We start from the raw sequence: 24,356 nt of genomic DNA on the forward strand, positions 1-24,356 counted from the left end.
TTTTTAAATGACATAGTACCCTATCGTGCCAACACGTGCATGGAATGTCTAATCTTAAATTTTCAAGGCAGGATGTTTAACAAAGCTCGTATTTTCGCGATGCATTGTAACTTCGCCTTATCACAGTGTAAAGGGTAGTCAGATTGTCCTAAATTATGTCCAACTAGCCCCCCTGGACCCACGGATTAAGAGATTAAAGGAGACCACTGGGCAATGCCTCCTCTTTCCCCTTCATATTCCTGGTATGATAATTGCCTAAACTGATTTGCACTTTCACAAAAGCTTGCAGGATTCTTTGTAGCTCGAACAGAGCAGACGAGGTTTCTCTATCAATGGAAATAAAACTGATTAATGCAGTCTATCAGGCTAAGGAGCAAATGAAGCATGAACAAACAACTGTGTACCCCCAGAAAACCAGCTAGTTTCCTCAAGGATTGGTTGCAACTCCCCCTCCCCCATGCGTCCCCCAACACACATACTTTAATGTTCGAGTTTTAACGTTTTCCCCAGAATCGCTCCCCGCGACAAACATACAACCCGCCAAACGGTCACTGTATACATCTCGCGTGTCCTCATTTTCAAAACTAAAAAAAACCAACCCTAACTTTTTTAAAAAATCAGAAATGCCGCAAAAAAAAAATTAGCGGATTCTCCTGTGTTGGCTGCAATTGGCTACATTATTTATCTCTTGCCCTTTCTGTATTAGAAAAAAAAAAGTGGTTCTCACTTCTGGGTTATTTTGTTTTAAACTTTCTATTGATAAGCGACTGAATTAATGAATAAAAGGCCAGTCAGTGCACTGCGTATGATGAATGGTTCATTGGTGCGGAAATTGACAGGAATGTTTAGGGCGTGAAGTCACTACAGTAACAAAAAATGAAAAATAAAGGGGGGGGGGGAAACGAACTTCCAAGGTTCAAAAAACGTGGAAAAATATTGCTTAAAAATTTAGGGCATATGGATAAATCTTTATTGACAAAATATTGACAATGACATACTTCTTGGAAGTATATAGTGTGTTAGAATTCTAACAAATTAAACACAAAACACAAAAATATTTACATTCTGGTATAGAAGACATTAAGGAAACATTTGTCACTTTTTTTAGTAGCTCTATAATCTTGGAATATTATAAGCTCAGTGCTTGACACTTGCCTCCAATGAAGATGGCCATTTAGAACCCATCCTTTACACAGAGTCCTTTACACGGCTACTGCCAGGTTTGGAAGTTTGGCCAATCAGGGACCCTCTCATCAAACGTGGTCATTGGATTTAAACAAAAAATTAAGCTTCATAATGGGACTATTATATTTTAAATGATTTTTTTTTCTCTGCAGCAAAAGTCAAACCCATCCCCACCCCATCCCACCGTGTTGTCCATTTGGGAGGAACACTATGGTTACTGCTACTTCATTTAGCTTTCACAATCACTTTGACGCCAGAAGTTATCATAAAATGTTTACAGACGGCACATTTCTCGTAATATAAAATTAAAAAGCACACAGAACCTGTCTCAAAGGGGAAACAAATGACAATCCATTTCTGTCTTTAGGAACTGGTTTTGCCCACTCGGCTTTTACACATGCAATTCAAGTTTCTGAAACAGGAGTGGTTCTGGGCTGTGTATGGAATTCTCTTTTAAAGACTGGACAAACCGTGAAGTGCAATATGTCCTGTTAGGGGGGGTTTCTCTCTCTCTCTCTCTCTTTCTCTCGTTATTTTGTTTTTAAAAGTGGACTGCGAGAAACGGAATACCTGTCAATCATCTTGTCTCGGTGGTTTGGCTTTGATTGACAGATCCCCCCTTTGCCAGACTTGTGCCAACAGTGCCACATTTTGGATCTTTCGCTCGCTCGCTCTCAGCTGCTTCCTAGACGAGAATTGCATTTTGATGAAGCCTTTATGTATCTTCCCTGCAACGCCACTTTCTTGTGTGTGATCCTTTTAACACTTTTTTGTTTGGTTGGCTGAATGTCCAAGTGCCAGTTTTTAATCGTCTGAAGTGACGTCTATTTCTTCTGGACTGGCTTGTTTCGTGGCAATTCTCCACCGGTTAATGTGATGAGTCCCTTTTTTCTTCTGTTGTGAGTCTGAACCTTCCTCTTCCAACTTTTGTCGCTTGAACTTTGTCCTTCTGTTCTGAAACCATACTTTTACCTGCAGATGAGAAACAAAATTGGGGATTACTTGGCTGGTTTCACTTTAACACTCCAGAAAATTGGTGAGGTCATTACACTGGTTCCCTTTGAAGATTTCTGCCCCCATTAAGGAATCTTGTATGGGGAAAAAATCTAGGTCTATTTTCTTTCTCTATTTTCTCAAGGGGTTGAAGAAATCTGTTTGGAAGGGGGTCCGGAACTCTGCGTCTGCATATGTGTGTGTGTGTGTGTATATATATATATATATATATATATATATATATATATATATATATATATATACAGCGTGCGTATACATAGAGACAGACACTTGGGTGGATACAGTTTGTCTATATAGGGTGATATATAAAGAGAAAGTGTGCACATCCATACACACACACAATGTATGACTACATGCACGTATATAGACCACACATATACTCTCTCTAAACACACATACGCTCTGCATAACACGCACGAGTTTTCTATACTCTGCATTACACATGAAGTATCTAATTTGGAAAAACAACTAATAAATTCTACAACCAATTGCACGTAATCTTTCAAAAGAAGCAACTACTCCAGTCACAATACAAACAAATCATCGGCCCTTCTCCTTTGTAAGTGTGTAGTAGTATTCAACATCTGGGAAGTGATCCCTTAAACTGCAGTACATTTGTTCAATGTAGGCCCCTTGGAACAGAGTCTTGGATAGATCGGTTTAATCGCATTTTGGAGGGGGGGGTGACGTTGTATTATAGCATTGACTGTTCTTTAACATTCTGGACCAGCTGAACCTTGGAGTAACTATTCTGGCAGTGAAACTGTTCAAACTCCCCTCAAAATGATATTAATTAAAAAGAAGAGATGGCGATCCTTTTAAAATCCCACTAGGGCCTTTACTTTCCCAGGAGAGGAGGGGAGCAGGATTCGGAGCATTATAGAGGCGTCTCCTTGAGAACATTCCTCCCCCTCCTCGCCAAAAAAACCCTAGCAAACATTACAAACCCATTTTATACAGCGGTTGTTTGTGCAGGGGCGTCCAGAAGCGATCGTATTAAAGCGAATCCTTCAAGTGCCATTAAAAAAATGCCTCTCTAAAATGTGTTCAGAGTGGAATAAATCTGACTTAAATATACACCAGATTACTTCAGTCATTTAATTACAGATAGTATTGATCCAGAAGTTTATCTCGAGAGCTGGCCACACTCCTTGAAGTGGCCAAAGGTAAACACGGGTGGGTTTTTTTTAAAGCAGTTCAGACTCTGGTTCTGTCTGAAAGTGCCTGATAAAGGCCCTAGCAAAAGGGGGGGGGGAAACTGGAGCATTTTAATAAGCTGGTTTAACCCGCTTCGCTGGCTCTTCAGAACAGAGCTACTACCATGCCAGCCACACATCTCTGCTGCATTTTCATATTCTCCAAAAGTCTCCCATTAAAAAGCTGAGCGGGGAACAAGGGGTGAGTTTAATTTGCTTTTAGTTTGCTAATTGAAGGGGAGGACGGTTCATTTCTGCCCGCTGATCTCCAAAAGGGAGCTCGTTTGTAGGGAACGAGGGGTTTGACATCTGGACAAAAGACCCCAACCAGCTTCGGAATCAAGCAGGACAAAGACCACCTTAAATACAGCTTTCCAGTGGAAATAAGCCGGTGACCGGCCCCTTGTTCGGAGAACCTCATAAAAGTGGCGATCCTTTTTTATTGTTTTGTTAGGGAGACTTTTTAAAACAAAAGCGCCAACCTCTTTATTGCTTCCCCCCGAAAAGGAAAAAAAAAAGTGTTACAACTTAATCCGCACAGAGAGCGTTACTGTTTACTGGGAACTTTGAACTAGGCTGCGACTGGAGATGGGGTCCCCCCCGCCTTAGATACAGGGCCACATATTGCAGCAGAGACAATCCCCTCCCCAACTCCTCACTGTGGGTCTCCCGAACACCCCCGCCCCAAGAAAAACCAACTCTAGTTTGACACTAACAAAACCGCGTGAAAGGTAAGAGACCTGAGCAGCAGAGTTCCGAAGAAACTGAAAAGCTCTATCTAAATAACCCATCTGGCTTTAAACACACGCCTTAGACAGTTCACATGCATCCTAAATACGAAATGGCTCATCCACACCATAAACTCTTACGGCTGGATCGTTAAGAAGCCTCTGAAGTACAATTAGCCTTGTATTTGCTTCAAGAACCCAATATGAGCTGTCTTGACAATTCTAAAACAATTCAATTATTCCAATCTGTTTCCTTCCAACATCTTTGATGCAAGCCCAGACGGTTCAGACTGACTGAAACAATCTGTCTGTGGTGCCGTCCAAGGCACTGCTCGCTTTGCACCCATACAACGTAAGACAGAGTTTTGTAATTGTCACTTGAAATATACAGATCAGCTAAACAAAAATATCCCGCATTAAAATTCTGTACCTCAGCCGACACAGAGAGATATAATTAAAGTCATTTGGGTTAGTAAGATGTCTGTGTTTAATTTTTATCTTTATGTCTCGGCAAGTAAAGTATCCCAATTTTGCAGGAGCTCTATACAGGGATAGAAAATTCGTCTTATAAACTATGTCTCTTTCCTTAAAATAAACAGTTTTAAACCCATATGTTACTCAAATTGGCACGAAAAACCCACATTGACCAAGAAGTTGTCCTTTGAAAATGCAAATCGAGATTTTTAATATTAACAGGGATGTAGCGATTCATTTATCATCTTCATGTATTATCTATACAGCGAGCATTTAGTCCTGAATGATCACAGATAACTCACAGGGGAAAAAATAACTATGGTTTACTTTGGACATTATTCAGAATAATAATTGTGACCCCTGTAATTTTTAAGGAAGGTGGGTTGTTTTAATAAATAGGACGTATTTTATATTAACCAGGCAGTGGAAAGGCAGACTCAGCTAGAAATACACCGCCCCCCTCCCCATTTATATTAGATATGAATCCCTGCATTTGCAGAAAAATTGTATATCTTTTACTCCGCACCTTGGAGTCTGGCAGCGTATTTTGTTAGTTACATTATTAGACCTCACATTCCGGCCCCAGAAACTTCCCATCTGTGCCCTTACCTGAGTTTCCGTGAGGCTGAGGCTGTGTGCCAATTGTTTCCTTTCTGCTCCTACTACGTAGTGATTCTTTTCAAAAGCATGCTCCAGTCTCAGTAACTGGGATGGCGAGAAAGCTGTACGAATCCGTTTGGGTTTCCTGGCCAGTGCATTGTGCAAGAGGAAGCTCTCTGGGCTGGTTTCATTCCCTGGACAGCAGGGCAAAACAGAGATTAGCAAAACACCTTTCCACAAACACACGCCATTCGTATTATTCAGCCCTAGCGTTACTTTCTCACTATTACCCGGCGGAGAAAATTCTTACTCGTTTAAAAAAAACACCTCCTCCTTTATAGACTGTTTTCCCTACCATATAGAAAAAAGGCGAGACTCCAGATCAGCACGCGAAAGTAATCAATAAAATAAAATCCACCTTTATGGGAGTATTAAAAACTAATGGATGGAGAAATCACCGCTATCATACCTGTGTTATTTATTGCAGTAACAGTTAGGAATTCACAATTGGGTGTAGATTAAACCGATGGTTATATTTTAAACCTAATAAGAAAGGCAAACTATTCACAATTCGAGCTGTCCAGCTATTCCAATATTATAGATTCCGCAGATGCGCAAGGGAGTATGTGGTGATCTCTGTGCATAACTTGGCTGTTTAGAGACAGCCCCGTATTCCTCAGATCTGACCCTGGTTGACCCTCCGAAAACTACATTCCAGAACCCCTTTTTTTGTTTGTTTTGAACGGTATCTTTTAAATAGTTACACACCGTTTATAAGCCGGCTCTGCAGCAGACATGCAATGCTAATGCCAGCGAGGGGATGGTGACCCTGAACTCTCTGTTTACCAGCCCCCTTGCGATTGCGGCAGCGGGACTAACACATTTTCATAAAAATAAACACACAAACAAACTTTAGGGAGCGTAAATCTGAATACGCGTTTTGCGGGCGTGAAAGGTTGATCGGTTGGTTTGTTTCCCTAGGAAGGATCGCCATTTTCGACTACTGGGAATCGCTTCTTGCAAGGTTACAAAACCAACGAAGAACCAGCTAGGTCCTTTTCAGTTTTCTTTAAAGATCGCCCCATTAGGAGGTTGTGATTTAAACCAGTCTGTGGCATAACACTGGGAAATTTCCGCCCGCTCTTTACCAATCTGCTGATAACTGGGACAAACAATTTGGTCAGCGAAACCTGTAATTTTGTTCTGAGAGGCTATAATCCGTTTTGAACCACGTCTCCCTTTCTTCAGAAAGGCTCTCGCTCTCTGCGGAGGGACATCGGGGGCTGCATTTTGCAGCCTAAAAAAACCAAACTACTACTTTGAGAATAAATAAGGTTGTTGTTCTTGTTTTTTTAACGGCTTGAACGTCAAAAAACACACACACGCAAAACTGAATGGGACATCGTAGAAAAGAAACCTGATCTTTCTTGGGGGGGGGAGGGACAAAGCTGTTAGCAAAGGGTTAAATTAACTGGGGCAAGGGGGGATTTGTTTATTGATTGTGGGCCATAAGCTTTGGTTATTTCCCCTCAACTGGTTATTAGTCACTTGGTGACTGGAAGGACTCTGTGTGAAATTCACCGACCCCCACCCCCCGCAAAAAAAAAACAAAACAAACTTGCTCGCTCTCTTTCTCATCGGCCTTCGTATTATTTTAAGACAATAACCGCTCACTTTGTTTTATTGGTATTATTTTGTTACTGTGAACAATAGGAAGTCGGGGATTTTTTTTTAAAACGGAAACTCTTCGTGGCGCCGGCTCTGCCTTGGCTGCGCTGATCTGGCTTGTCAAGGGAGAAATATACCGAAAATGTGACGAGGTATATTCCGTTTCTGCAACGACGTTTGATGTTCCCCGCAGCCCTGTTTGTTTGGATATTTCTGGCAGGCCGAGATCCAGAGAGGGAGTGTTACTGGAACGGCCAGCCCTTTGAAAACTTGCGACAGTTTTCGCGGTGATTTTTTTTTAAAACCACAACTTTTATGCCTGATCTTTAAACCACTTTAAAACAACTGCTAACCCCCGGCCCTAGCCTGCCCCCCTCCTCCCCCCACCTCCAACCCAGCACACCCCGCTTCCGCTGGCAGCTTCTCCAGTTCGATAGCGGGGCAAAGAAAAACGAGAGCCGACTCCCCCAACAACGAGCAAACCGGCGCCCACTTTGAGGACTTCAGCGAAGCTCTGACCCTGTCTCCCCTTCTTCGCCTTTTAAAAGGCGTCTTCCGTTCCCCACACCGCAGACCATACACTGGGGTTTGTAGCCGTCAATTTCACTCCCACGCTTTCCAGACACCCCCCCCCCCGCCCCCAGCCAGCCCCACCAGGCCAGGGTGTGGGGACAGAATGGATCCGGAGCGCATTGGGCGCGCGGCTGGCAAAGGAAGAGGAGTGGCACGTACCTTGGAACCGGTGGCCCAGATATCGGTATCTGTGTATTAGCCAGGGGTAGAAAGTGGAAGGGTCCCTTTGCTGCGAGGCAAACAGCGGGTGCGGGGAGTGAGAGGAAGGCAGTGGGTGGGCGGCCAAGGCGTGGGGAGGCGGGACGGGGTGCACCGGCACCGCCGGGTTAGGCGGGTGCGAGACGGCCTCCGCAAAGACCAAGTCCGGGTTGGAGTAGACCCCTCTGCCGGTGGAGTGGAAGCCGTTGAGGAAAGGGTTCATCGGGCTGGAGTTGGCATAGCTGAGCGCCGCCGGCCGGATAGGGTCCTCGGAGCGAGACGCGGGCAAGGGGCTGTCTTTGGCCACCAGCGACTCGATGGTGAAACACCGCTTGGGTGTGGGCTGGAACATGCTGCGGCAGCTGGAGTCCCCCGGCCAAAGCTCTGTCTGCCTCTGGTGCACGAGGAGCGGGCTCCGCAGCCCCCCAAGTCCGCCCGGAGCCGGGGAAGTTTGCAGCGGGGAGTGACTTCAGGAGGGCTAGATACACACATAAATAGACAGGGGCTGGCGGAGAGGAGGCGGCGGCAAGCGGCACCCAAAAGGGAGAGAGAGAGAGAGAGAGAGAGAGAGAGAGAGAGAGAGAGACACACACACCAAAAAAGTTGCCTGGAGAAGTTTCCCTCCTGCGGAAGGCGGCTACTCTACGTCCAAAGACAATCCATGGATGTGATCGGTCCCTTCACAAGTTGTGCAAACGATTTGTTAGTTCATGAGCCTAATTAGTGCTGGGATCACATAAACAGCTTCCTCTGAAGCCTGGTAAATGGCTTGATGATTGGTCGCTATTACTCGCCTGGAGGTTGAAAGGGGGAGACTCTTTAAAGTGCGTCAGAGGGGAGGCGAGCTCTGGCAGCTGGGATCCTGGAGGGATGGATCCAGGGCCCGGAACGGAGTGTGTCTCTCTCCACTCACTCCAGCTGGTGTCCTAGCCAGGCTCCTCTCACCGCTCCAGCAGCAGATCAGTCCTTCCCTCCAGCAGCCCAGCCAGATGCAGCTAAGGTAGGTACGAGCTCAGGGATTTCCCACTTCGAATCCCGGGGCGGGAGGTTACTCCTGATGCTCTAAAATCGGCTAAGTGGATTCGCTCCAATTCAGCCTTTCAGAAGACTGATTGCATGTTCAGCGTTGTGTATCCTGCTAGCCTCACTCGCCCGCCTAGCCTCTCCCCTGATGCAAAGGTGTTTCCAAAATCCGATCTACGGATGCCTTGATCCCCGAGAAGCCAGACAACCATGGGAATGTCAGAGTCCCCCTGGGATGCCCCCACAGGTAGATGCATTCACTTTTGAAATAGTTGTTTGCAACGAAAACGCCTGGGATTTTGGTGTTTTGTTTTGTTTGTTTGTTTGAGAACTTCCTTACGGGCTATTACCTGCTTAGACTCAATCCACCGCGGTGGGCACAAAGGAGAGCACCCCGGAAGATGCTTGCAGTATGCAAACCTAGGACACGCGGGGTTATTGCAAGGGGACAGGCGAGCAAGTCAGAAATTCCAGCCCTATCCGTATTTTAGAAATTACCTTTAGGTTTGGGAGTGATTTTAGGGCCGAGTTCTCCCGCTCCTATTGGCTGGCGCTGTAGAATAATTATGATCACATCCTAATACTGCTGGCTGCTGCTTACTGTTTATTGGTAGTTAAGGGTCTATTATCTATTCATCAGCCTCCTATTTTTGCCAATTACATTCTTCTAAAGTGAAGTACCAGCAGGTATTTTGCACATTTACAATTAATGATTAAAAAAAATCGGGTGTACTTTAAATTTATTACGCTGCTGTGTAATTTATCTTAAAGATGCAGAATTGCTCAGATAAATGAGTGTTTCTGTTGAACTAGGGGTTGGAAAAAGCCTTGTAAAAACAGCCTAACATTTCCTTCTTTTATTTTTCCTTTTTCTTTCTTTCTTTCTTTAAATACAACTAATCATTTACTCCATTGTGTTAAAATATTTTACAGTCGTCATATAGAAATATCCCTGCTCCTTTCCCCGTAATTAGCAGGCTTAACTCTCTCGCCCTCCTCTTCTCCACTCTCTGTGTTAAGCAGCCGACTCTTCTGCAGCCAATTGATCTTTTCAGGAGAATAGCAAATAGGTAGAATTGTGTTACATATGTATATGGATTGTGTTACATAAATATGTATACACATAGACACTTGAATATGTATACACATAGATACTTGAATGTTATATCTATATATAAAACAAACATTCAAGTATCTATGTGTATAAATATTCAAGCGTCTATGTGTATACATGTTTACCAATGTATAATATGTACTGTATAGGTACACACTGTATGTATAATTTAATATCTGGTGTAACAATATTATACACATATATGCCTTTATAAATGTGTTTGACTCTAAAACACACAGTATAGTTTGCATGTCTGTAACACAATTCTACTATTAGAATTTACACCAGTTATGTCAAAGTTACACATATTTGGATAAATCTCTCACACGCACACACACACCGATGTATACGTGTGTATAGATCATAAGCATGCTGAGCTGCGTTTGTTTCAGAGGTAGATTTTGTTTCTTTCTTAGCCTACTTGTGGCCCTCTGTGGTCTGTGCCCTTTGAATCACTATCATGTCGTGAGAATGTCTTAACTTTTTTTTTTTTGCTCATGGCAGCCAGTCCTCTCTAACTCATAAGACAGTGTTATGATGACTGTTACCGAGATCTGGGTTCCTTTTCTGTTTCTTAAAATCAGTGTCGTTGACAGTGTACGCTAAAGATTACTGTGATTTGTCTGTTTCACCGAACAGGGGTTTGATCATTGTTACTGGGCATGCAAAATAAAAGGGAAACTTCCTCTTGCTCATAAGAACAACTTTCCTCTGTTTTATGTGTGTGTTTTTAAAGCCGATTCACGTTTACCTGAGTTTTCAGGATGAATCTGCTTTTGACCGCTTTGCCATTCTTCAGCTTTAGGTCCTTAGTTCCATCCATCCTGACATAGTCGCGAGGATATTTTGGAAACAGCATCAGAGACATCAGCAATGTGTGTGTGTGCAAAATTCACACACAAAAGAACCCTATCATGCATTGTAAATTATCATCATTGTTATGTTATGAGGAAGAAATGTTATTTAGTTCTAAATTCCTTCCCTAAAGGGGTCCTTTTCTCCGTCGCTCGGCGAAGGAGGCTGGCGCAATCTGCGGTCTATACCTAAAAAAGGAAACCCCAGTTTGGGGGGGGGGGGAATCTCCACTTTAAATCCCCGATTTCGCACAGCAAACCTGATTGTCTGGTCCAGCAATCCTGAGGTCCAGTTTTCCCTCTCCTTACTCACGCGAGGGGCCTCCTCAGTAGAAAGTCAGTGGGAAGCCTCGGGCGGGTAAAGTCCGCGGGATTTACCCCGGGATAGCGCTGCCAGGTGCGGTTCGCTTGCCCTTAGCAGCTGAGCGTCTTAGTTTTGAGCAGACCGAAGCTCTGGGTGCAGTGTGTCATTTCCATTCTCCCGGCCCCGGCCTTGGAATTGGAGGGCAAGCTGTTCTGAAAGGCCACCGGCCCAGGCCATGATTTATTTGTTTGTTTTGTTTTGTTTTACTTTGGGGCGGGGGGGGGGGGAGGCAAGGACGGAGGAAACCATCGTTAACACTTTCCCCTCCCCACGAATTGTTTACAGTCTGGGACTAGTTTCCCTGTTCATAATCCTGGGCTGTTCCTCGGTTATCAACGTTTATGGCCCAGAGTGTAGCTGCTTAGCTGCAAATGAACACAGGGCGGGTTTCAGATATACACTGTGTATATATGTACACTATGGGCTACATCAGTTTTGTGTGTATGTGTGTGTTTCTAAGGGCTACCTCAAACAGAGAGAGAGAGAGAGAGGATAGCTGTAGTCCTTAGAAACACTCGCTGTGCTTTCTGTGTGTAACCCTAACGCTCCTGGTAACATCTCCACTCCTTATAGTGCGGTTCTCTCTGAACTTCTCATATAGAGCTTGTTGCTTCTTGATTGACTAGTCTTGATGTTTTCTTGGCGGAGAAGCACAGAAAATCTGGCATTGGCCCCGTGATAACAATCCACGATTTGCTTAAAATATTCTTTAAAGCAGAATAGCTCGGAGGGAGTGGTGCACTGGATTTGCAATCAAATTACATGTCTGGCCTCAACTGCATTAGCCTTGTGTTTCCGAAGTAATGCTCATCTCTCAAAGCAAGAGACAAAAGGGGGTCGGGGCGGGGGGAAGGCCTCGGATCTTTGCCCTCTCTGGGCTGTTTATGAACTGAGACCGGCTGAACGTTAGGAAAGGGGGTCTGGCCCCCCGAGTATGAAGCCAGTTCTTTGTGTTCCCAGCTCAGCCCCTTTGGCGATCCAGGTTTTCCTCCCAAGAGTTAGGCGCCTTTAGCTAGAAGTTTCGGTGACAAAGTAAGTTGGCGGTGGCGGTGGAGGGGAGCGGGCAATTAGTTGGCTAAACACACAACTTAAGTCGGTGATATGAGCCCTAACTATCGATAAATAGATTTAAGCGTACTCCGAGCCCTTTAAAAGCACATTAAGCGGCGTAATCTATGGTAATTCATGCACCCAGAGCCTGTACCGTGGAAATAATGTAGGAGAGATCACACGGGAAGGGGCCTGTGTCGTGCCGAGGAATAAAAGGGACGAGTTACTTATTAAAGGAAAGACACCGTTTGCAGGGGAAAGTTTAACACGGGCTCCATGGAAATGGAGCTCGGGAGCTGGGCGCTGGCCCCAGTTGCCCTCTCTAGGTCGGTGGGTTTCTGGTTTCAGTCAGCTCGGGTCTCCTGGAGAGATTCACAGCGAGCAGGTGGATTGCGCCGCCAGGGCCCTCCCCAGGTTGGCTGGCCGTTTCCAGGGGCCCTCGGTCCCTGGTGCGTGAGCTCTGCGTTCTGGTGTACAGCGTCTCGGAGCAGAAAAGAAACACGCTGCATCTCCCAGCAGCACCCGAAGTGGAGCCCAGTGCGGTGTGCTGAGGAGCCGCTCCGGTTTGGAGATGAGCTTCCCGTGCCCTTCCCCCCCCTCCCCACACACACACTGTTTGCAATGGGGAGCCATGCCAGAGGCCTTTCTCTTGCTACTTCCCAGGTCTCTGGATGTAAACAAATCACATCCCCTTACATGGTTTTTATGCACAAAGTTCTGTTCTCCTGAACGCTGTTTAGGCCCGTGGAGGGTTGTCTGACGACTCTCTGGCTTGACTTCCCAGGCGATTCTGTATTGTGTTTCAGGTAATCGGACAACTCTGTTTGAAAAGGCCTGCTCTGTTGGTTAAGAATATGTACACAAAATAGTTTGATGCAATGCTAATAAGACCGCTCCAGGAAACGGCGGGGCCCTATCCTGTAGTCCTCGCTCCAGCAAAACCCCTATTCCCTTGACTGCCTGATTTCTCTTGAATAAGAACTGCAAAGACCCGGCCCAACCATGGTCCGTCAAACTGTCCTGGTGATCTCCATGCGTGCTGGCGAGTAAGGACTGGCGTTTATCGCTGATTTCATGGAAGACACCCTAGTGAATGCGGGAAGTTCCTGACTGCACTGCCAGGGGCAGGTTTCACTAGGGGCAAAGGATAAAGGGGATATGTGATGATCTTTGATAGGAGTACGTTGCACATTGAATATTTGCGCCCTGTCAATTCACAGCCACACAAAAAAAGCTCGCAAAGCACATCTCATTGCACAGCCAAGCAGAAACATTAGATGCCTTTGTTAACAATATGAATAGTAATACACACTAGTGCATAAATGCCTCGCTCAGGATCAGCGCCTCATTGTGCTAGGAACTGTACAAACACACACGCAGGCCCAAGAGCTCGCAGTCTTTAAGAAATCCCATAGAAATGTTTTACAAATCACCTGCCTCTGGATAACATTTGACTTGCGGTTTAAAATGGCCTTAGTATTACAGTCAACAACCAGGTTCCCCAGCTTTACAGGGGAATCCATAATCTGCCTTGAGTGCTACCAAACACTAGATGAGGAAGTTTTTTTAATGTCAACATATCAGGGCAAATGAGGGGGGGGTGGGAAATCATCATTTTGGTGTGAAAATAAAATGAACAATGAACACAAGCAGCTCACCAACCGAGACTATCTTACAAATGTATTCGGGGCTTAAATTATTTCTAACCTGTGTGTTTATGATCAAGTGTTTAAATGTTAAATAAATAAATACTGTAGAGTGATGGTCAGTCATTGGGCTCTGACAAGCAGCTTGGCCTTCGCCAGTTTTTTAGAATCTGTGTGTATGCAGCGCCACCTACTGGCTGGCTGGTGGGAAAGCGGCGACGGCTATTTACCATTGACCCCCCCGCCCCCCCTCCAAGAGAAATCACGCGTAAAATTTCTGCTGTTTGATTTTAATTGACCACCAGCAAAACAGCCTCCCTCCCCCATCATTCTCAAAACACACCCGGATTGATAAGTGGACGTTGCCTTACGAACGTCATCAGATGAATTCTAAAAGCAAATTATTTCCATGTTGGGACTTTTATTTAGTACGACTCTGTCCTAATGACAATAGTTCAAAAGATATACAAATAGTATAAACATAGTTTTGTTTATAAAGGGCATCTAAAATTTAAAAACACCTTCCAAAATGCAAACGTATTAAATTGACGGAGATGTTAGTTTAAAGCGACGATTACCTATGAAAAGATCAGGCGTATATCTAAAGTGTGTAACTTCCACAAGAGACAATGCTTGGCCAGTGGTATATTTCAGATTTTTCATAACTAATTACATATCCCTGCTATTACATAATATTTATGTAAAAAGACAATCGTGGCTGTATTCCTGATTTGGGGGGTGGAGAAAAGGCAGTTTTAAAAATTGTATCTCATCTCCCACATGTCCTGCAGTTGTGGCCTATTTGGGCTCCGGCAGTGTTTGAATACCGATATTGTTTAGCCAGGAAAGTGCCCTGTACTCCTACAACGTTGTATGAAAGAGAATTTACTCATCGTTTCTAGCAGCAGCAAGGCTCCCACCGTTTCCCCCCTAGATTAAAAGGCTCTCTGACTGTCCATCCACTGGGTAACTGATGGAGAGAAGACAGAGATGACAGAGAGCGAGCCAAATCTGCTCTGTAGTGTGTTCCAACCACAGGAGGAGCGCTCTGTGACCCACCAGACCCAACAAATAAATAAATATCAGGGGCAGATTTCCAGGCCAAAAGGAGGGTGCATTTGTGCTGCGATGCTCTGGACACCACATGAGAAAGTTTACTCTGATTCCTGACTAGGAGACACCGGAGAACATACATTTCTAGAGTAGGAGGGTGAGCGAGAACCTAGTGCACCTGGTACTTATTTTCCTGTGTGGACGGGAATGCATTCAAATACAGAAGCGCATCACTCCCGAAGTAAGGTTACACGCACACAGTCCACCGCAGGGTGAGCTGAACTGATAAATGCCTTTAGGGGCTTGATCCCGGAGTGCTCACTCAGGAAGCCCGCGAGCTCTGTTCCCCTTGTTAATTTCGCCTCCTAAGGGGCAGTGCAATGCTGAGCCCTCGCCCTTGATTGAGAGACATGCCTCCTGATTTTTCATTTCTTACAGAGTAATCACTGCCTTATCTCTTCGACTTTGTTCTCCCTTATCCATTGGCATTTCCCATCATTTTCATCCCCTCCCCCTCCCCGGAATACACATTCTCATTGATTTGAATGTACGTAACCTTCTGTTTTGCAAACGACGGGCAGTCCTGTTTTCATGATCTGCACTGTACCGTGCCATCATTTTATTATTATTATTATTTATTAAAAGTCCCGCGTTGAAATCAATGATCTGGAATGCCCCTTGTCTTTCTGAAGATGGCCATTAATAGCATGTTCCGTTTCTAGGTGAGTCCCGTCTGATTTTTTCAAGAGTTGGAAAGAGACCTTATTTTCCCAACAGACTCGATTTAATTGCATCGATCAGTGAGATCCCTGTGAAAACATTCTCCAGATCACATATGTCATAAGCAGAGCTAAAATCTGAGGCAATACCGCGACCTGCTGAGCTACGCTGTTTGCTGCTGAAGTAATACTCGACTTTTCAATATTAATGGGGCCGTTTTCATTGCTAGCCCTGGGCATCTTCTGTTTAAAGTGACAAAACTGTTAACGCTGTTAATGCCCACACTGGCATGGTTCTCTTTCACTTCCTTGGGAGTTTTGCCAGTGTAAAGAGAGCAGCTTTGTGCTGTAGGGGCTCGCCCATCTCTTCAACCAGCTCCAGTAGTTTGTCGTTGTCATGTGTTTATTAACACCAGCCGCAAATCCCATGCTGGTCCTACCTGAGCCTCTGCAGTAGTGTGTGTCTCTTTGACTTTTCCTGCAGGAAGTTCTAACAGAGAAATCCAGCTGTACAGACAGGGCTTACTCGGGCGACAAGGGTCGACCGCTGGTCGCAGTTAGTTGGAGACTGGTCACTCAGCTGTGTTGACTTTAAAGTCAATTTCCAGCAGTGTTTGTGTTTGTTTAAATATGAAAGAGATGCCCACCACATGTCCTATGGTTTAACTTCACGCTCCTCCGCGGTTCAGAATTTCAGAGTGGCCTGGACACTTAGATACTGTCTACTACATCTCATCTTTTGACAAGTTTCAAACCCTAAAGAATGGCGTTGGGTATGATGGGTGAAAACCCCCGCCTCTTCCCCCCAAGCAACCGCCGCTTGAATTACAGGCGACAGAAGGAATTTGAAGGGAATGAGTCAGAATAAATCTCAAATAATTCACCAAACTTCCAAAGTCGAGATTCAATATTAGCACATTAAAGTGTCATTTAGTATACTAATTAATACGTATTTCTTTTTAAATCGTGCCTTTTTCAAAGACTTCAAGTGCATAATTGCTTGCAGTGGCATCTCAGAATAGAAACATAAGTATTCTGCTTTGACACGCACAACCTCGCTGAATTCTGTCTCTCGTTGATGTCTATTGCCAAACAGTCAAGAATCTACACGCTACAGAAGCACTTACAGCGTGTCATAAAACAGCTCCGTAAGCAAAGCAGCAGTTTCCGTGTATATTTCAGGCCTATAGGACCCCGCATAACATTTTATACACGCTTAATTTATGTGAAACACTATAGGGTTTTTCTTAAATTGGATGCGAATCGATCAGGTTACAGCCACGTTACGCTAGGTTGTATGCGGCAGCCTGAACCGTACATGCAACCTACAGGATTGTCCGTGAATGTATAGTCTGTCTGTCTGAAGGACAAAACTCTGTTCCAGCCTCCTAGAAAACTTTAATTCTGAACAGGGAGTGAGTCCCCCATTAAGGAGAAACTCAGCTGAAAGGTAAATACTCCAGAGAGTGTTCCTAAATATGCTTTCTACAGGTCCTATTTGTAGGACTTGCTAAAGGGAGTACAGATCGCTAGACATGTACAAAGATCTTATCGCAGGAGAGACAGAGGGAGAAAAGTCCGGCAACTCAAGGGTAGCCATAACAAAGTGTTTCGCCTACATTATAACCACTCTACTCCACGTGAGAGTGCCAGAGAGAACGCAAACAATAGATATTAAAGGGAATTTTTAATTCGGTGATTGAATTCTTTCTAAAAACGGGAGGCCGTTCATCTTTTTTAACCCAGTGATCAGATTTTATTAAATTAGCTTGATCGACCGGATATTTGCTAGAACATTAGTTTCTCATGGTCAGAAACAGCAACATGATTTCTATATTTGTGCAACGGCAGTTTTGCAAAAGACATTGAAAGGTGTAACCTGATCAATTCGAATCAATTTTAATAAAATGAATTCTTTTGATTCCAAAGTTAGTGGCGGTAAAAGGAAGGCGGTTCTGAGGGTCCCAGATCTCTGTTGCTACTGACCAGCCTTTGATTGTAACAGGTCACCATTATCTGTCAGTGATGCGGTTCTGTTTGTACTAGATCACCATTGTGAGCCGGCCGCCCTGCATGATGGCATTTTAATAAAGCAGATCTACACAGGAGACAAATGAAAGAATACTCCCAAGGAGCATAATTCACAACAACAACTCCAATTCTTTGGCCACTGGCTCTACCCTGAAGAGAGCTAGGAGTCTAAACTATCCCTCTCTTTAACCTGGGCAGGATCTGGGCTGTGTGTAGTTAGATATTAGAATACAGCAGAAGTCTGCCCTCTTGGTTAATGTGTTCCATATGGCTAACTAGTGCACATAACTTCCTTTCTCTCTCGCCCTGAAGTCTCCTGCCTCCCACTTCTTTTCGCTTTCTATATAGGCATTTTTTTAAAAAATCATACAGTAAAAAAGAACGTGTGTTTTCATCGATAGTTCCTCGATCATTCTCGGGTCAGAGGAGGAGATTAAAACCTGGGTGAAAGGGCGCGTTACACACTCCTCGGTGGGTCCTCCAAAGAGGTGCGCGCCCAGCATATACACATTTGACACCCGAGAAAGCTGTGCTCAGGGCTGCCCACGAAAGGGTCCTGAACCGGGCTCTCCTGACGTATTTGTTTTCAATCTCTATACCGGAGCGAGAACCCCCACAGCGGCAAGTAATCTGCAAGGGCTACACGGCACTCCGGATCTCTTCTCAGGAGTGTGTGTGTGTGTGTGTGAGGCGGGGGCTGCCGAGAGCTTGTTCCGCAACACAAGGCAGCCTTGGATCCATCTGCGGAACAAGAAACTGCTGCTGAAAATACGGTTTGCAGCTTCCCAGCAAGGTCCCACCAGAGCAAACGCAGCCTCTGGCAGCCCGGCAGCTGCCGCTGAAATAGGCAGAGCCAGAGGAGGAAGCCCAGTGCGACTGTACCCAAAAGCGGACGTGCAAGGCAGAGTCAGTATGAGCATTTTATAGCATGGCTTTAATAACTGTGATGGGTAACCGTGGTGCTGATCTGAAGGTGACCCATGGTGCATTATTACAGTCTAATTTGCTGTTTATGCTCCAGGGGTGGTAGCACGGGGACTTTACAAACAAATAAAGCGGAAAACGGGAAAGGGGAAAAGAAGTTGTCATAGTACAGTAGTTGATATTTGTTTACTGGAAGATTGAAACTCCGCAAAGGCACCTGAAAGGACCCCGTTGTATAAAGAGACTAAAGCCGAGCGGTGCTGCTCTGCCACCGACAAAACCGAAATCTCAAAAGTGACACTAACAATTTCAGTCATTTCTTTAAAAAAAAAAAAAAAAAAAAAACCACCACCCACCAGAAATCTGAGTCCAAAAGAATTGCTCGAGTATCCAATTAACTATTACACACCAATCAAGAGGTACACAAACAGCGTTTATATCTAAGCATCTATGTGCAGGTATCAGATCTGGCACTTCACATTGACACTTGCTAAATAAAGTTCAAAATGCTCCAGGGTTTAATCCCTCGAAATTATGTTGGTTCTTTTTAAACACACAGCCCTTATGTGCAGGGGTTGTTTCTGGAATAGTTGGGGGTCAGGCACAACGTTTTTTGCCAGTTGTAATTTAATGGTGAAATGATCGGCGTGGAATTACCCGACAGCAACTCGGTCTCAGGGACATTATAATGATGGAAATACCACAGTGTTATTGCTGTGTTTTTGGAACTGCCTCTCATTTATTTTTATTTTCTCCTAAATTACATGCTAACCAACCCAAAATAGCTGGGAAAGGGGTCTATATACCCTGCAGCTGTAGCGTGAGCGCTGAGATACTTGATCTGAGTGATTTTTTGAAAATGAAATTCTGGCCTCATTTTACACGGGGAAGCAAAGTTAATCTGGAAGGTTTTCAGAATGAAGGGTGTTATTTCCTAGAGGGTAGGGATATAATTTGTTAAATATTAGCTTTTAATTACATCTTATTCTTATATACAATAATATTTATAGTAAAGTCAGGGCAGATAGTCGATGGAATTTTCAAACCATCCGCTGGCCATTCTTTACACAAGGGATGATACAAAATAGCCTATCCTGTAGGAGTTTTAAAAATGGGAATTTTAAAAGGATATTGCACTCTCTCTGTGTGTGTACAGACACAGGACAAATGCTAATGTTTGGTACTAAGCAGGGGAGAGTAATACTTAGAATGCCACAGTCTACAACAATGGACCCAAGAGCTGGGATAGATTCTGCATCTCTTGCTCACATGAAGTAGGATCTTATTCTGCAAATTGTCCCTATGAAATCTATTGAATTTCTTAACCTTAATATGAATGGCAGAGTCTGGCTCTTAGTAACACTATTGTAAGCTGTCCTCTTCGGGGGCCATTGCTGAAGAACCCTGTGGTATTATTTTTTACAAGATAAATACAAACTATGGGAAGGAGCAAAACTGCTCTCAAAACTGGTTTCCAATATAGTTTGAAGGGTTCCAGTCCCAATACACTGAGGTAAGTAGGAGGGGTTCAATTTTAAATAACACCGGGCATCACGAACCGAATTGTTAGTGCTCCACAAGGTCATTGAGCCCAACCGTCTGTCCTCCTCCCCCATCCCAAATCTAATGACAGCAGAACTGTGGTAAAATAGACAATGTGTGTCTTTGTGTCAATACACCAGCATCTGTTTGTCACTGAGATATTTTGGGTCTGATGATGATGATGGTCTAAATCCTTAGGCAAACTTTTTTTGCTTATGTGTTTGAAACTCCTTTCCATGCTGTAAGAAAAGCAAATAGCTGGAGCAATTATCAAGCTGCATGGCTTGGATGTGCATATTTTAGCTATGATTTACTGCACATGTGGAGTGTTTCTCAGTATTTCTGAACAGCTAGTACTAAATTGTTCTGAGCTATGAGGTGAAGAACCCAAATAAACCCTTATCTCTTAAGAGACCCCTGTGAATGAGCCAGTCCTCAGCTGGTGTAAACCAACCTGGCACTATTGACTTGAGCTGACACCAGCTGAGGATCTGTGCATAAATATTTAAAAGTTGTTGGTAAGGAATATTTCTTTGTTTCATATGTAAAATGCATGATCAATTTTTCCTGAGTTCTTTTTCTCTGTCATAGTATCGGATCTCAACTACCTTGGCCTCCAGTAAACGAATAAATATTTTCTCTTTTAACCTTATTTTAGATATGCCCTTTTGCAAACACATTCAAATGGATACACATTTTTTTTTTTTTAGGTAGCCATTTTGCAAAATTTCAGCTGGCTAGTTGATGCAGAGGTCTCTAATTATCTACGAATCACTCCAGACATGGAGGAGCTACAAACAGCTACATTATTTTCCATTCTGTTTTATCTAGATTCCTGTACTTGCACCCATTCACAATGGCACTGGGACTATCTTTATTGTTGACAAGATACAATACAACTTTAGAGGCGAAGCCAACAAATCTCTACCCCTGTGAGTAGTTTTTCCTCTTGTGAGTTGTCCCACTGACTTCATCAGAACTACTTGCCTGAGTAAGAACTCCTTGAAGGTGTAAGAGTTTGCAGAAATGGCCTTTATATTGTGTAGCATTTTTCTTACAAGCCATATCCTAATATGCTTTGCCAAGTAATAAAAATACAGGGCCAGATTCTCTACTAGCGTAAACACAGCTCCATGGAGTTCAATAGATTTTTGTCCATTGACACCAGCGCGGAATTTGGCCTACAGATGAAATAGTAGGCAGAGGAAGAGAGAAATTCCGAAGCGTAGCTGAGGAAGAAGTTTCATTTTCAGCTGAGATTGGAAAGGAGGTGGCATGTGCACTCCATAGAGAAAGTTGTACAGAGTCACTAAATGTATGCAGCTTCAATACTGAAAGGAAGGGAGGCTGTGAATCTGGCTTTTAGTCTGCTGTTGGCTCAACAATATCAAAACCTTGTGTTGTGAATTAAAAGCCCTAAACATCTTTCACTCCAAACAATGGAACTCAGTTTATTTTTATTTATTTATTTATTATGTGGGAGCAAGGGGATTTGTTCTAATCTTTAACCTCAGTAATGGATTTGACTTTTATATCCAGGCCAGCTCTTTTTTTTTTTTTTTAAACAACATTACATAAAGGCTGGGATCTAATCTTCTGCCATGGGCACTGAATACTGCATTCCTGAAAAACAGATTTCTCATACTTGCCAGGGTGCCATTTCAGCTCCCTGAAAACCAATTGGACACTGAAGGCCTGATCTTCCTGTTTCTTATACCAGTTTTACACTGATGTGACTGCACTGACTTCCATATAGTTACTCCTGATTTAGACCAGTGTACAATAACAAGGGCTAAAACTGGCACCTGGAATAACATGTAAAGTGGCTTTTTAAATTGTGACACAATGTAACACATTGTATAAACACATTACAATCTTCAAAATGACGTGCTATGTTGTGAATGTCTCATTTGTGTTTTATAAGGGGGAAAAGAATCTCATAGGCCCAAATATTTCTGTCCTCCATAAACGGGTGTAATGAATTAAAATGAACATGTGTAGCTCAGCATATGTTTATCTGTATGTCTCCAGTAGATTAATACCGGCCTTTCACCTTTAGGTCCTAAATACTAAATAAAAGGAGTCTGATGGTCTCTATTCTGTTTGCAATTGTCTAACATATGAATAAAGAGATCTTCATTTCATTTACTGTCTCTCATTTAACTGTTTGAAGACAATAGCTAGAAAATAGTTGCAGACAAGGAAATTATCATTGTATGTGATCACTTGCAGTTCATAATTATAGAACTATAACAACAAATCAATAGTCTGTACCAATGCTGTCTAAAAATAGCACCTAGCCACCACTAGCCTAGTCTGCTGTACTGGACAGCATGGAAAGTTTTAAGAAACTAAACTCCCCATATATGGTAAAATCATCTCTTTGAACATAATTGTGTGGAAGATTTAATTGCTAAAAACATTAGTACTGGCTAAAGCATTTCAGCATCAAGAAATGGGAAACTTCCTGGTAAAGGCAAATTCTGTAGTCTATGTGAACAGAAACTGAACGAAGCATTAACTTCAATTGATGCACTTGGAATGGTAGAGGAATGAACACTTGGAAAGAGGTATAAAAGCCTGGTGCAGCATGCACTGTGTGTGCATGTTAGAAAAGTACATCCAGAAGTGACTATTCTGTAAATTGATGTGGACAAAGAAATTAGCATAATTTATACTTAAAATAGTTTATCATTATTGTTTCTACCAGATAGTAGAACACTTTCATTTTAAAATGTACCTACTAAAATATGAGGCAACAGCTGTGTCTTTTCTGAAGTGTCTTTGTTTATCTCTTGTGGGTTTGTCTATTGCTCACCATGAAGCTCAATCCTGCAAGGTGCTGAGCACCCTAGCCTGTTCAGTATGTGCTTAACTTTAGGCATGTGAATATCTCAAGGGGGACTGGGCTAGATTCTGGCTGACCCTGAGTAGCTGGGCAAGACAAGAGAAGAGAATGCAAAAAGCCCCTGCATTAACCACAGTATGACCGAGAAGTTCAGTGCCTGTACATGGCTAGAACTGTGGTTGCATCACCCACCCAAAGGGCATGGGGAGAGATAAGGGAAAGGCATACCCCTTCATCTCTATGCCAAGGTGACAGAGGCCCCAGTCTGGTATGTACTCCCCAGTAGGAATTCTTCCCCAGGAATTCCTGCTGCAGCATGGTCCCTCCAAACATCCTGGGGTTGTAATACTCAGCCTAGCCCACTCTGTGTAATCATCTACAAGCCAGCAGAGCGCTGAAGCCCTGGAGTCTGAAGATCCTTATTTTGAGTTGTTTGATTGTTTATTTGCCTTGTGGTAGCACCTAAAGGTGCAGTCAAGAGCCAGGATCCCACTCTGTGAGGCACTATACACATGTAAAACAAAACGACAGTCTCTGCCCCCAAAGGTCTAGGTAAGATTATAATACGTGTCTTTAGAAGAAAGAGAGAAAGAAATTAAATGCAAAAAGTATGTTTTAAGCATGTTGAAGTTGCCTCTTGATGCAAGCAACATGTGGTAAAGTTAAGGATGAATGACCACCCTTAACTCTGTCTGCCCCTGCTCCCACTAAAGTCAATAACAAAATGACCATTGATTTCAACAGTGCAGGATCAAGCCCTATTTTAGCATGGTTAAAGCAGTCAGTTTCACAATCAGATATTAATTCTCATATAATACCATCTAATATCTCATTTTTCCCTACAGTCTTCGATAGACCTGATATGTGATATTCTGTATATAGACAGAGCCCACCATGAACGTCATTTAAAGAAAAGTACAAAGCAAACTGTACTGGAACAATATATGATGGCTGAAGCATAACACATAGAGTAGTAGTGAAAATGTGCTGGCAAATTGGTTTGGGAATTAAATTACAGTATTAACTCTTCCAGGGGCTACATCACTGTCAATGGTGTTTCATTGATACATCTTACAATCTAAAAGCTCTCTTTTTACTTAATATAACTAAATATTTAGCATCTAGAAATATGTCATCCATCAACAGCCATGTGAATTATTTGAGCTTGATACCAAATTTGCTCTTACGCTCTGGGCTGAGAATACTGTAGATGTGAATTCTCATTCCAATGCTCAGGAAAAGTAAAAAGAAAGTCTATTTTGCACAATTTTGGCTGATTTTTAAATGATAACCTTGTTCAGATTCTAGAGGAAGCTTCCTGCCATCTTCTTGATCCTGAAGAGGACAGCAGTGTATAGGCCTGTTTGTGCTAAGGAAAAGAATATGTCTCACAAAACCATGAGACCATCCTCACTGGGTCAGAGACAGCTGGAAAACTGGCAATTCTTGCAATGACACCAGTAAATATGGCGGATATTGTGACCCCATTAAAACCAATGGCAAAACGCCCAATGACCTCAGCGGGGCCAGGATTTCACTCTATAGATCTCCA

The 24,356-nt window shown here is 43.4% G+C and overlaps 1 protein-coding gene across 2 annotated transcripts; it reads right to left on the reverse strand.

Annotated features, from left to right (window-relative positions):
* Positions 1-993: 993 nt before the first annotated feature.
* On the reverse strand, positions 994-8,934 carry EMX2 (empty spiracles homeobox 2). Of its 2 annotated transcripts, XM_073354966.1 has the most exons (3): positions 7,598-8,919; positions 5,207-5,391; positions 994-2,157 (listed from the first exon to the last, which is right to left on the reverse strand). In XM_073354966.1, exons 1-3 carry the CDS (start codon positions 7,986-7,988, stop codon positions 1,990-1,992), a joined length of 744 nt encoding a protein of 247 aa, XP_073211067.1. In that variant the 5' UTR covers positions 7,989-8,919; the 3' UTR covers positions 994-1,989. The 2 variants fall into 2 exon arrangements, with proteins under 2 accessions (XP_073211067.1, XP_073211068.1); XM_073354967.1 differs by lacking the exon at positions 5,207-5,391 and having other exon boundaries at positions 1,971-2,157; positions 7,598-8,934.
* Positions 8,935-24,356: the final 15,422 nt, after the last annotated feature.

The sequence above is a fragment of the Lepidochelys kempii genome, chromosome 7 (assembly GCF_965140265.1).
Source record: "Lepidochelys kempii isolate rLepKem1 chromosome 7, rLepKem1.hap2, whole genome shotgun sequence".
NCBI classification, from domain to species: Eukaryota; Metazoa; Chordata; order Testudines; family Cheloniidae; genus Lepidochelys; species Lepidochelys kempii.

Coding starts and splice junctions, on each gene's coding strand:
- EMX2 (XM_073354966.1), bottom strand. CDS start 7,988: ATGTTCCAGCCCACACCCAAGCGGTGTTTCACCATCGAGTCGCTGGTG. Junction 5,392..7,597: donor TCTGGGCCACCGGTTCCAAG/GTACGTGCCACT, acceptor CCTGCTGTCCAG/GGAATGAAACCAGCCCAGAG. Junction 2,158..5,206: donor TCAGCCTCACGGAAACTCAG/GTAAGGGCACAG, acceptor TCTCATCTGCAG/GTAAAAGTATGGTTTCAGAA.